At 40.5% G+C, this 13,588-nt stretch overlaps 1 protein-coding gene across 1 annotated transcript in view; it reads left to right on the top strand.

The window, feature by feature from the left end:
- Positions 1-13,588, top strand: part of SYNPO (synaptopodin) — a 91,759-nt gene that overhangs the window by 63,746 nt on the left and 14,425 nt on the right. The window contains exon 3 of the mRNA XM_075856159.1: positions 10,482-12,331. Coding sequence (XP_075712274.1) covers positions 10,482-12,331 — 1,850 coding nt within the window. The remainder of the gene's footprint in view (positions 1-10,481; positions 12,332-13,588) is intronic.

The following is a 13,588-nucleotide window of genomic DNA, read 5'->3' as shown; positions in this document are numbered from 1 at the left end:
ATAATTTTACTGCTAATGGTGATACTAAGACACATTCTGAAAAAGAATCATAATGTGGCTCATTGTGAGTCATTGAATTTCCCCTTAATATCATTTAGATTTTTTGCATTAAAGAGGCTGGAAAGCCCGGGATCCATTACAAATGACATTAACTAAGCTTCTTCTTTTCTGTGCTTCTCTGTTATAGCAGATGTCTTCAAAGCTTTACCAGGAACCTCAGGGGCGTACACAAAGGGAAACGGTCGTGGGGTTAAACCCATGCTCCAGCATTTATGCCTGCATCTGCCACTAGGTGGAGCTGAATGTAATTGTATTTATACAGCACCCATTGATTATAGGGGTCATTACTGGTACTGTTTATGGGGACACTTTTCTGACACTGTTTATGGGGGCCCTCTGCCCTGTGATGTCACTATTCTGATGGCACTGTTATAGGCATTCTGACTGGTATTATACGGTTATTTGTGCATTGTATTTGTTATTTGCACCGTATAGCAGCATTAGTACTGTGCACTGTATGGTAGTATTAGTTATGTGTACTGTATAGCAGCATTGTCTATACACATTATAATAAGGGCATGGGTTGTGTTTGTTAAAATGGGCAGCACGGTGGCTTAGTGGTTAACACTGTTGTTCTGGGTTCAAATCTGACCACGGACAACATCTGCATGGAGTTGTATCTTCTTCCCATGTTTGCGTGGGTTTTCTCTGGGTACTTCGGTTACCTCCCACACTCCAAAAAATATACAGATAGGGTATTTAGATTGTGAGGACAGCTTCTGTATGGCGCTGCAGAATTTGTAGGCGCTGTATAAGTAACAGAAGTAAATAAAAAGTAAATACCATAAATGCATTTTGCATCTATATAAATAGCCCAAACTTTGAATTCACCATTTAACAAAATCCTGTGCACGCCCCTGAGGAACCTGAAAAGCATCAGCAGCAAAATGACGGATTTACCATTTAGCACTCAAGGAAAGCTGCGTATCACGCCTTGTAATGTATATGGTGGCCATAACTGTTGTCACACAGCTTTACCTGACAAAGATGTAATACAATTATTCTACTGAAAGATTTTTCTTCACTGCTGCTATTTTATTTATCAGGTGCAAATGTCCCCTGAATATCCTACAGCAGATGAAATATGGCCGACTTTCTAGGCTCTTACTTCGCCTTTCTGTGTTATATTTGTTCGTCCTCATTCAGGTGGGTGTATTATACCCGTCTTAAACTAACCACGTTCCAAATCTCACACTATGACCCCCAGAGCTCTACTGAACCGAACTTACAGCACTATAAGGATCAGCTAAAAACAATATGCCCATCTGAATGAGCGGCATGACAACCATTATGGACGCCATTACTGCTCTCATAGAGGTTATCATCCAGCTTTTCCCAGATGCCAGATTGGCAAATCTGCTTAGTCTTTCATTTCATATTGCAGCATTTTAAAATAAATAGGCAGATTTGCCATTCAGGTTGTGACACAGCTTTTAAAGAAACAGAGGCACTTTCCTATAGGCAGAGGAGTAATTTAAAGCCCCAATGCAAAATCTGTAACGTGAACCATTTATAATACTGGTGTCTTCTTATGTGGCAGAGATGCCTTTGGGTCCCCTCAGGCACCAGTGCCCAGGTGAGACTGCTATGCCGGCACCCCCTATAGCTACGCCCCTGTATATAGATCATTATATACTAAACTCAAAGCGATTGAGACACTTTACTAGATGTGTTCTCTAAACCGCAGGCAGACAGGTTCTTGTTTGAGCAAGACTGGGAGTAACTAGGTAGTTACCTTCTACTTAATGCTGTATTTAACCCATTTTCTGCTGTATTAGTGCATTCAAACAAACGTTAAAACCAATAAAATTTGAGGAATGTACAGCAGGGTGTGGAATGTAACTCCTCATGAGACAAGACCAATTTTTATGTTGAGAAAAACAAACTTAGACTTTCCTTTAAAAGCAATACCGCGTTTTCACGTCAGAAAATAAACATTGAAAGGGTGCAGTAGCCATTGTTACCTGTCACCTATCGTCATGTCCCGGTGATATCATGAGATGAAACAGATCTAGCAAAGGGCTGAATTAGTCATTTAACTGCCTCTAACTTTCTAACATACTTTAAGTGTAAAGATGTTTTCATTATGTTCAAAATCTCTGTTTGCTTTCAGTATATGGAAACATTCTTGTTAGGCCTATGCGGCGGGAAACTGGTCGAATGTATTCATAGGTGTTTACCTGCCATATGCTAAAAGTGTGTCCTTTTAACATATGCAGGGCCAGTCTAAGTCAGCATACCATTTTTTTTATGTTTTACAAAATAGCATGGTAGACTATAGGGCCCTATGGGCTGCCTTCCATCGAATATATAAGTCAGGAAATCCTCTCAGGCCTAATGCGCTCGATTTGTCCACAAAAAAAACGTCTGTAGTGCATCCATGTGACATCAATATTCACAGATTTACAAAATAAATGGTTATGCACGATGGGCGAGTCCGTGCCGCAAAATTACTTGTCCTGAGTTTTTGCGGCCCGGAGTTGTGGCTCCCACACGGATCCTTGAACAACATGTCTTGTGCATGGAGCCATATAAATGAATGGGTCCGTGTTCTATCGGCAAAATTGCGGATAGCACACGGACAAGAAACCACGGTCGTGTACATTAGGCCTTACAGCCACTGAAAACTGTTCATAGCTAATACTTTTCACAGCTGAGGGTTCATTTTAAGGGTTAATACAGATGCGTCAGATTTGTTGCAGAAATTACTGCGGCTGCCCCGTTCACCTGAATGGGCCTTGCCAAAATCCATGCACATGCTGCAGAAGCAATCCTATTCACACGTCTGGAATGGAACATACTGTGTGAACGTTCCTTAACCGTATCTAGTGTAGACAATCCTCTGTGAGCTAAACATCTTGTACTGAATGCTGATATATTTTTCCTACACTGATACATTGTACCAAACTACCAGTAGAGAAGAAAGGTTTGTTCATTGGGGATAACAAACCCTCAGCTGTATGAAGTGTGTAGTCTGTATGGAAAAAAAAATGGCTCCATTCACTGACAAAAGAGATCTTGAAAATGGTGGCGAATTGGAGAACATTGAAAGTGTATTAGAAAATGACAGAACTTTTTATAATAATATGATTAAGCATTATTTACATAAAACCAGAAAACCCCTTTATGATAACTCAGCAGTACGAAACTGACATGCTCAGCTCTGCTATATCTGCATCTCATTGACATTGATACAGCTAAAAAATGGATTCCACTATTGTTAGAAAGCAGCGAGCACACTTTAATGATTTGTACATTTATAAGTTAAATTGTCAGCTGTAAAACCCCTCTAATACCCTTCTATTATTTTAGGCGGTAGTGATTACCGGTGTCTCCAACCAGCCCTTTCATCATTCAGCAAATTGCAGGATTTGGATTAAGATGTCGGCCATATTTGTTGCGGCCGAGCTTTGCAATTCTGTTTTGCTTCTCTCTCTACTCGTACATGCAGCCAATAAAAATACATTGGTTTTGGCCATGACAAAAAGGAAAGAGACGGATATCGAATTAAAATTGTTTGTCTCAAAAGTATCATAAAATACAGTATTTTACATTCCTTGCGGTAACGCTGGATATTCAGCTGCATTTCTGAGGTAAAACTGTTCTCTGTAGCAAAGCACGTTGTCTCCTGATATTCCACAGATTTTAACTTTGCTAAATCTCAGGGTTATGGAGTTGAAAACGAAGATTATGTGTTATTCTCTTTATTTTATCTGAGAGGGGATATCTTGTTATCTATATAGTGGAATCCTGAGTTAGAGGAAGACACCCGTCAGGACCTTTATTAGCCAAAGTAGAGACCAGCTACAAAGAGCGTCTCTCATTCTGGAAGACCTTACATGTCAGTGCATTACAAGGACATTGATTTAAATGAAAACTGTGTAATGCCTAATTTCCCCTGTGGTGGCGCTGCAGGAAAATAGAACACTTGCTGTAAGATTCCCCCACAGATTACAGCTGATCATTGGAGGTCCCAGCAGTAGGAAAGAGTGTAATTACCTTGCTGTAGGTGGACAATTCTAATTTAAAGTGATCTCCAAAGCGGAGAACCCCTTTAAGGAGCATTTCCTGCTAAAATAATAATCTCCCCAGTAAATTTAAGTCTTCTGTCAAGCTGTTAAAAATGTATTTAGCTGTTTCTTAGTAATATCTGGTTCTAGAAAAGCTAGGTAGGCTCAATATGTCAAAAAGACCTCTAGATAATTTCAAATTACAATGGCCTTTGCTTCTGGACTAGCAGGTTTTTCAGACCGGCAGGTGTCAGACTAATGGAATAGTGTATCTGTATAAAATTGTATTGGAAATGTATTTGGCTTGTAAATTCTGATGATCCGTTAATTAGATCCAGTTTACCTACCTTCCTCAGGAGCCATGGTGCCCTGATGGGCACAGATTGGCATTAAAAATAACAAGAGCGATTAATGAAACAATAACCAGCAATATAATATAACGTTACAGGTTACCAAGACACAGGAACAATATTGCAGATTTTTACAGCAGACCTGTTTACCCAGCATTCCCTGCGCATACGTTCACACATGGTGCCAATTACGGATCAGAATAAAAGGACCTTAAAATAGCTCCATATTCCAAGAAACACACTTTCAGGCAGCCAGTGGAAATGTCAGCTCAGTCTAAGAAGAATGGAGTAAAAGTGTCGCTTCATATACTTAGCTTTATTTCATTTCCGAAATGTCCTGGAATTATATATCTTCTCGAAAGCTTATTTGGGAATTCTTCACATATTAATTTGAGGACAAAACAGTGAAACAGATTAGAGGCTGCTGTGCAGGAGATGAGTTCAATTCTACCACTAAGCAAAGTCTTAGAATATGTTCACACGCAGTAGCAAAATACATCTGAAATTACGGAGCTGTTTTCAAGCGAAAACAGCTCCTGATTTTCAGACGTTTTTTAAGCCACTCGTGATTTTCGCTGCGTATTTTACGGACTCTATTGGAGCTGTTTCTCAATGGAGTCAATGAAAAACGGCTCCGAAAACGTCCCAAGAAGTGACCTGCACTTCTTTTTCGTGGGCGTCTTTTCATGCGCCGTCTTTTGACAGCGACGCATAAAATTACACCTCGTGGGAACAGAACATCGTAAAACCCATTGCAAGCAATGGGCAGATGTTTGTAGGCGTATTAGGGGCGTTTTTTTTAGGCGTAATTCGGGGCGCAAAATGGCCGAATTACGTCTGAAAACAGTGCGTGTGAACATACCCTTACAGGGAAATTCCAACCAAAATTGTTTCCAAGGTAAAAAGTACGTGGATGAAAGTATACAATTTTATGGTCCTGGTTTAGGACCAGAAACACAATTAAAAGTGCTTCAGACAGAGTGAGAATTCAACCGGCGCAGGAGGTCTGTTTCCATTGTAGACGCCTATGTGGGGGAAACTGGGTCACAACCCCTATTGAAGGCCAATGGTATTCATGACTTTAGCCCACGAGGCCTGAACCCATGTTGAGATTCAAAATGTGGTTAAAAAATAGTTACTTATGGTGCAGATCGTACAGAGTTGAAGATTGTGGATAGAATTGTTCTCTAAATTGTAGCTCCTTACAAAAAAAAAAAAAATTTAGCTTTTGGCCATAGTTATGGGTCTTTTTTCATGAGTTATATATACATTTCTAAAGTTTCGAAGTATGGAAATATTCTATACATTTCAAAAGTTTGTTCTTACATCTTCTAGGTCACATGTTTTTGGGGGTCCCCTTCCTCATGGGGCTTCACATGCCCCAATGTTTGAATTACCTAAAAGTTGCCATTCTAGAGATCCCTGTCGTCCTATTTTAGGCTGTTGTCGAAGACTCTGTTGGGTCATTGCCTCCAAAGTGGCGTTTTCCTAAACTACTAGGGAATATGGAATACTATGAATCAAGATGATTGTGACGGGCTTTGCTTCTGTGGTTTAGGTATTTTTGGCATGGAAACAACAGTGTAAATGTTCAAAGAATAACATTAAGCCCATTGTTTTCAATAGACTCCTGCGTTCCTCTAGAGCAGAGAAGTGGACCCTCCTATCTACTGGGCCCCTATGCCGTTGCATCGGTGGCACCGATGGTATGTCCGCCTTTGGGTGACAGGACGCAACATGTCACAAGCAAACATTTCCTATGGACATTTTTTCAGATTAAAAAAAACAAGGTTCATATTGTCCTTACGACAAAATCCCATGGAAGTCTGTCCTCACCGTTATAATGATGTATGATTTCAGTCGACATACACGTCAGGCAATGCTGTCTTTTCAATGCATTACTTCAGTGCTTCATTCTTCATCATTGACTCTATCGTTAGTTTTTATCGTACTTACAATCTGCTGGTAACTTCCTGAATAATTAGCTGCTCTCTGTTTCTATTCAGACCGTATAGACGTCTAGTGGTCTGGACATAATAGCTGTATGTGGCACTTTTGTTGTATGTAGACATAGCAGGGCCCAGGTTTCCTGTGCCCCGATGGATAACAAATTGGGTTGGAATGAGTACACTGCTATGTCAACAAAAGGCAATTAGCTTCTGTGAAAATGACGAATATTCCACATTGTGTGGGTGCATAACACCATTAACTGCATATGTGCCTCATTTAGTATATCAGGAAAGATTGTTCACTAACATAAAAAGTATCGGGGCATATTGATTGGGTCTGCACCATAACTCGATTGTATAATTAAAGGGGTTTTCTGGTTTAGGAAACACATTTTTAAATACCCTATTAGGAACAATGAGGTAACAGAGGAGAGTCAAGTTGAGGATTCAGGATTCCTAAAGAAGGGTTTCCAAGTGTGTCGGTACCCACCATAAAAGTGTTAAAATTCCTTTCCTTCCCCCTCCATCTCCGATTATACTTACCGTCCCAACTTTTTGCATACATTACGTCATACGTTTTTACATAGGGTAGTTAAGTGGTTAGTAAAAATATTCCCATAATATCCCTGGGGGTCGAGAGTGTCTTAATGGTTATTATCTAGGATCCCTGGTGGTCTAGGGTGACTTAGGGAATAATATTGATATCCTTTATTTATGGTGGTCTTGGATGGTTATGGGTTAATATCTAATATCCTTGTAGTCTAGGGTCTTTTAGTGGTTAATACCTATTAATATTTTAAATTTAACTCAATGTTTTCTTCCAAGGTGGTGTTTCCAGGTACTAGGAAACCCCCCTAAGATTTCTCATCTATTAGCCAGAGCTACATGAACAGCTCATTGATTTTAATGGAATGACTTGTTCCCCTGCGGTGGCACTGAAGGGAAATTGAACATTGACTGGTGATCAGCTTTTTTTTTTTTATCAAGGGTCTCTCCTAACAAAAAAACATAGTGCAAAGCAGAGAACCACTTTAACTACATGGTTTTAAAAAGTTACTGCACTTTCATCAAACTTTTGATATGCCATAGAAACATAGCAAAAGTTTGGATCGGTGGGGTCCAGGTGCTGGGACCCCTACCGTTGCTGCAACGAAGGTGCGGAAGCGTTCAGCTGCGCACTTTGCACTTTCGGTTGTGATCAGTGCTCCCCATCAGGCTGAAGACAGCTTACATAGAACATCTATGAGCCCATCTTCAGCCAAACTTTTATGACCAGTAGCAGTACAACTAAGGATTCCTCTTTCAGCACTTACAACATAGAGATAAATCATATGTATATAGGTATTGAATGGAGACTAATGCACCAGCTCCCATACCTGACCATGAAGAGTAAAAGTCCTTTCCAGACCAGAAGCAAAGAATTAAACACTGTGCAGGCTCTACAGAAGGAAAGCTCAGCCTGTTTAGCTTCCTCTCTAGTGCACCCCTAGTCATTGCAGACAGGGGAATAAAATAGGATAGCCAAAATTATGTTTTCAAGCCTTATGAGGGTAAGGGACTGGTTGCCAATCTAAGAGACCCTGTGTCAGGCACAGACTCACAAGACATAATAACTGGTGCCCAGTGGGATTTGACCCAAAAAATTATTATATAACTGTAAAGATAACTGTATAACAGCCATAAAATGAGCTTCAAATATAAAAGTCTTCTCTAAGAGAAAGTTATTAGACGATACACCAAAATGTCACTCGTAAAATCCATTCAGATGGAAAAAAAGACAATGCAGTGGTATAAGCAAGTTCACACCATCAATAAAAGTGATTACCGGGTTTCAGCTATAAACACCGGGGGAACCACGTAGCTTCATTGTAGGGATTCCTTTATTGACAGTCAAGGTCATATTCTGAAAACTATACCTACAATTATTTCCCATGATTCCTTGGTTTACTGTTTCAATCATGTCATCAATGACATACATAGAAAGGGCCCCATACCAAACCCCAAAATAGTGCCCTCTGCTGGTGCTGCTTGATGCCGTCACATTCCTATTATTTAGCAGCCTTGTATGTCTCTGGTAGGTTTGGTTTCCCTCTTTCTTTGAAAGTACAAAGAGCAGACAAAAGAGTACCCATGTAAACAAGGCAGCGTCAGTGAGATAAGAATGCCCCGGCCTTCAAGCTTACCAGACATAAAGGCCTCAAACAAATAATATTGTGAAATATAATATATGTTTTGACTGGCCTTGCATTCCGCTCATTCCTGGTCTACATTAGGATGCATCTCTTGAACATGTCTACTCCTTCTTTCTAGCTATAACGACTATGCTTTGATAGACTTCGTATGAGCAGTAAGGCTCTGTTCACATATGCGTGGTGGTTTCAGTTCATAATGGAAGCCATGACACTGTGCCGGAAACCGTCGCACTTATAATTAAGTCTATCAGTATCTCCGTCGTTTTCTCGGCAAGAATAGTGTTTCATTCAGTGCTATTCCTGTCTTCAAAAATGACAGAATTGTTGACAGAGCCTCAAACGCATGTATGAACAGAGCCTAAAGGTCATTACAATTTATTATTGAACAGACAAGAATGTTACGCATTAACATCCATCCATGCACAGTATATTTATACCTGTCAGATAAGGGTAGGGCTACACACCAACTACGAGTAACAGTAAAATCATCGCACCAAATTGTTTCCCATAAAGTTGTACGAAAATTGAAAGAGTTACAATATGGTCATAATTCTTCCAATAGTTGCAAGTCGCTGGAAGCTTTTTCCCTCAAAGCGAAATATTTGGTTTACACATGCAATTTTACTGCAACTCACAGGTGACCAGAAGTTGCCATGTAGTCCAAGCCTGAACATCTTATGACACTCTTCACTTAAATATAATATACATACCTGTCGTACAGACATCACATATAGTCCATACAAACATATACATAGCAGAGAACTGGTATTAAAGTACTGCTACCATTTCTTCCTACAAGGAATGGGAACAGGGGTGTAGCTATAAAGAAAGGAAGGGCTGCAGTCACACCTGGTGCCTTAGGAGGCCCAAAGGCCACTGTGCCACATAAGAAGACACCACCTATTACAGATTTTGCAGTGGGAGCCAGGAGGATGAGAAGGTGGAGGGTGGGCCTTACGATTCCATGATAGAGCAGGTGGAGAAAAAAAACAGTACCATATGGAGAGCACCATTTTCATTTGTGTTAGAGGACCTCCTCTCTGTTTGACCCTTGTATAGTTGGCATTTACCATGTTGGTATGAATGCAATGTAGCTCTAGGTCCGCAATCACTGCCCCCTTTCTGCTTTTTTCCTCATCCCCAATCCCTAAGAGCTATTCTCAGCAGCAAAACATTGACATAGGATATATTACAAAAATGTGAGGTCCATATGTGCTCACACTAATAAAGGGGTTGTCCGGAGAAACAAAAAACATGACCATTGCTCTTAGAATAAAAAAAAAAAAGCACTTACTAATCAGTTTCCTCTAGCAAAGATGTCCTGATCACACGAATGTAGGAGTGGTCATGTGATCTCGGAAATGTAGTCGTTTTTCTGAAAGCTGTGACTTGTTGTCGCAGGGAGCCGCCTTCCCCTACTGTATATGTCGGCACGTCACTGGTCCTGGCATCCTCCTCTTTCCCCTCCACCTTTTTTCCCCACCCTTCCATCCAGCTGTTCAGTCCCTTTCTACACATGACCATCGATGCACTGAAATACTAGGACTCTTTCTTTTATGCCGACAAATACGGAAGTGGGATGCAGCTCCCTGTGACAACACATCACAGTTTCTGAAAAATAACTAAATTTCCAGGATCACGTGACCGCTCCTCCATTTGGGCGATCAAGGGCATCTATGCTAGTGGAAACTATTATTAATTTTACTTATATAAGAGCAATGGTCATATTTTTGTGCCTCATACAGCCTTTTTAAATAAAATGTGTGATTTCTCACTATTAAAACCTAATTGTTCAAGAAAACTTCTTCAAGTATTACATTATGATTCTTTAATGTTTTTGCTCATTGTTTATTTGATAATTCATTTTTTATTTTTGCTTTGTACTTGTTAAGTAATTCTATTCTCTTATTTTTCCCATAGATATCCCTAGAAGCATCAGTCTCACAGAAAAAGAGTTGAGGGAAGCGCAATTGCTTAGTGACAACAATGCTTCCCAGCTAAGTCCTTCAGGAACTTGTTCAAGGGGAGCTCAACTGTTTCACCGACGACGTCAAAAATTAAAAGCTCTTGAGGAAAAGAAACTTGCACAACAATCTGGAGCACAAAGCACAAAGGGAACACACAAAAATCAGGCCCAACATGGTGTCAAACTTTCTGATTTGAAGAAGACAGAATTCGGCTCTCGGCAGCTCTCACATTTCTACAGTATGGAAGAGACTTCAACTAACCATGGAAGCACAGGTGAAACAGATGATGTGTGGGGAGATGAGAACAAAGAAACTGACTTCCCTCCTATAGATAAACGAGCACCTTCACCAAGTGCTTCAGAGGAAGACCATCAAGGACCTCTTAGTGCATACCTTAAGGAAACTTTGATGGTATCAAACGCTAACACTAATGGTTTAGTTATTCAAACTAACCAAGATACAGAACCACCTGTTAAGAAAGAACAAAATGGCACACCAAACACACAATACTGTGAAGTACATCTTACATTATCAAACCCTATATCTGTATCTAACAGAACAGCTAAACCTTTTGGAGGTCAATCATCTGCCAAGAGAAATGTGCCTTCTTTAGAAAAATGTCCCACTATTGACCTTCCTCCACCACCTACATATGCAGAAACTTTATCAAGTCCTCCACCCGTCACACGTATTCGATCTCCTCCTGCCTACTCAGCTTTATATCCCATAGAGCCAGCACATATTACTCCTGTGCATCAAGTATTTAACCATGGAGAAGCAAGACTTACACCCAAGCCAAAGACCGGTATTCTAGAAACAATTGGAGCACGTAAGGGACCTAAGAAATCAATGTTCACATTTATTGAAAAGCCAAAGATGGCGCCTAATCCTGAACTCCTGTCAATGGTGCAAAATGCAGATGAAAGACGAAAACATAAGGATGGAGATGTATCAACTGAAGATGAGCCATTTGCTCTTGGAGCAGAAGCTTCAAATTTTCAGAATAAATCACCTAGTACAACAAATAGTACTGACCCAGCTAATAAAATTCCTGATTGGTCATCCAGTCTAAAGTCCCCTGGTATAAGTCCAAAGCTACCACCTATGCCTGTGCAAGCTCTATCTCAGGATAAAGGGAAAGGTGCAGAACTGTTTGCAAGGAGACAGTCCAGAATGGAACGTTTTGTAGTAGAATGCCCTACTCCATTAGACTCCATTCGATCTCCTTCTCCTACAATGTCTCTGCCACCATCTTGGAAGTTTGCCTCCAAAACACCGCCTTCTCCATTTGGCCATCAACCAAAAAACAACCAAAGATCACCTAAACTTCCTGCCTCTACACCTCTAACTAATACTGCCTCAGACAATGTGAAATCACAAAAAGAACTTGAAATATCTAAACGCCAGCCATATCAACTTCAGTCTTCTTTGTTCATCCTCTCACCAGCTAAAGATCCTGTGAGCACCCTTCCCAGAGCAGCACCTCCACCAAAACCCATGGTGCTTGAATCACATCGGTTTACCAGACAAACATCATGTCCAACCTCCCCTGTGGTTCCTTCTCCTACTATGTATTCTCCATCCTATTTCCAGTCTATCCGATCACCTTCATCTGCTAATATGTCACCGTCTCCAGTGCCTTACACTCCTCCCAGCTTTGGAAGAAGGACACCAACCATCCATGAGTCTCCATTATCTCCAGTTGCCTTCTCAAACACAATGGTTTCATCGCCTCGAAACAAGACTGTGGTACAAGCTCCTCGGCCAACATTTTCTGCCAAAAACGCAGGCTTGGAATCACAGGTGTGGAAACCTTCTCCATATTACAAATAATATTGTTGACCTTTTTTAACTGTGCAAACTAGGAGTACTGGTGGTGGTGTAGCCTTTTGTACTGAAACCAAAGCCGGTCAGATTGTGCTTTATAGATATAACCTTTACATAGTCAGACCATTACATTGTGATGAAAATGACAACTGAATCACAACAGCCAGCCAACTCATATAGCATATGAAATATTTTTCTAAAAACACTCAACCTTATACTTTTTGCTTGGACTTCTAAAGTTCTCCTGCCTTCTTCATCATTCATTTCTTCTGTACCATTTCTGGACAATTGTCTAAGTTCTTGCTTTCTCTTATTCGATGAGTTATGCCCTTTTTGCTATGGGTATGGTAAAGAGAACACTTCTGTATGATTGAGACTTCTTCGAATGTGTATGTATTCTTCTGCCTCTCTTTTTTGTGTCATTGTGTTCTTTTAAAAAAATCTTACCACACAATTACATCTCATCGTTGATTTTCAAATTACACCGATTTTACATTCGTAGGCCCACAAATGCTACAGTATGGGTAGAATGATATATTAGGGAGCAATTTTGCGGTGTCGTCACACTGGTGAGGTGGTGGATATTGGTTATTTATTTCCCTGCTTGACAAAAAAATCTACAATATGGGATGTATTATCAGTTTAACCTAAAAACTACAATATCCCACTCCTTCACTTACTCACACTCACAGGGGTCCAAGATGATGAGATATGGGAAGTTTGTTATGTACTGCCAAATAATGGTTCCCTACAGTTGCCAAAAAACAAAGCTATACTGTTCTGTCACCACCATACACTGAAAAAATAATATATTGTACAGTACCTAAGTAATAGTTCCACACAATATCCTACACCCACAATGCTCAAATAAAGCCAACATACAGTAACCAAACAACTCTTCCATCCATAAAGTAAGTCTAATAACAGTGCTATGCAATGTCTAATTAAAGCTGCTATACAATTAAAGCGGTATTCGGGTTACAATAAGTTACCCCCTATCCGTAGGGTAAGGGGTAATTTGCTGATCAGTGGGTGTCCGACAGCTGGGACCCCCACCGTTTATGAGAATGGGGGTCCCGAACCCCTCATTTGAACCGAGCAGGCAGGTCGCTCATGCCCACTGCTGCTCCATTCATTCTCTATGGAAGCGCCGGAGATAGCCGAGTGCAGGGTTTGGCTATTTCCGGCACTGCCATAAAGAATGAATGGAGCGGTAGCGCGCATGAGCGACCT

Source organism: Rhinoderma darwinii, chromosome 3 (assembly GCF_050947455.1).
Source record: "Rhinoderma darwinii isolate aRhiDar2 chromosome 3, aRhiDar2.hap1, whole genome shotgun sequence".
Classification (NCBI taxonomy): domain Eukaryota; kingdom Metazoa; phylum Chordata; class Amphibia; order Anura; family Rhinodermatidae; genus Rhinoderma; species Rhinoderma darwinii.
The sequence above is the reverse complement of the archived record's forward strand: the minus strand, read 5'-3'. Positions and strand labels throughout refer to the sequence as shown.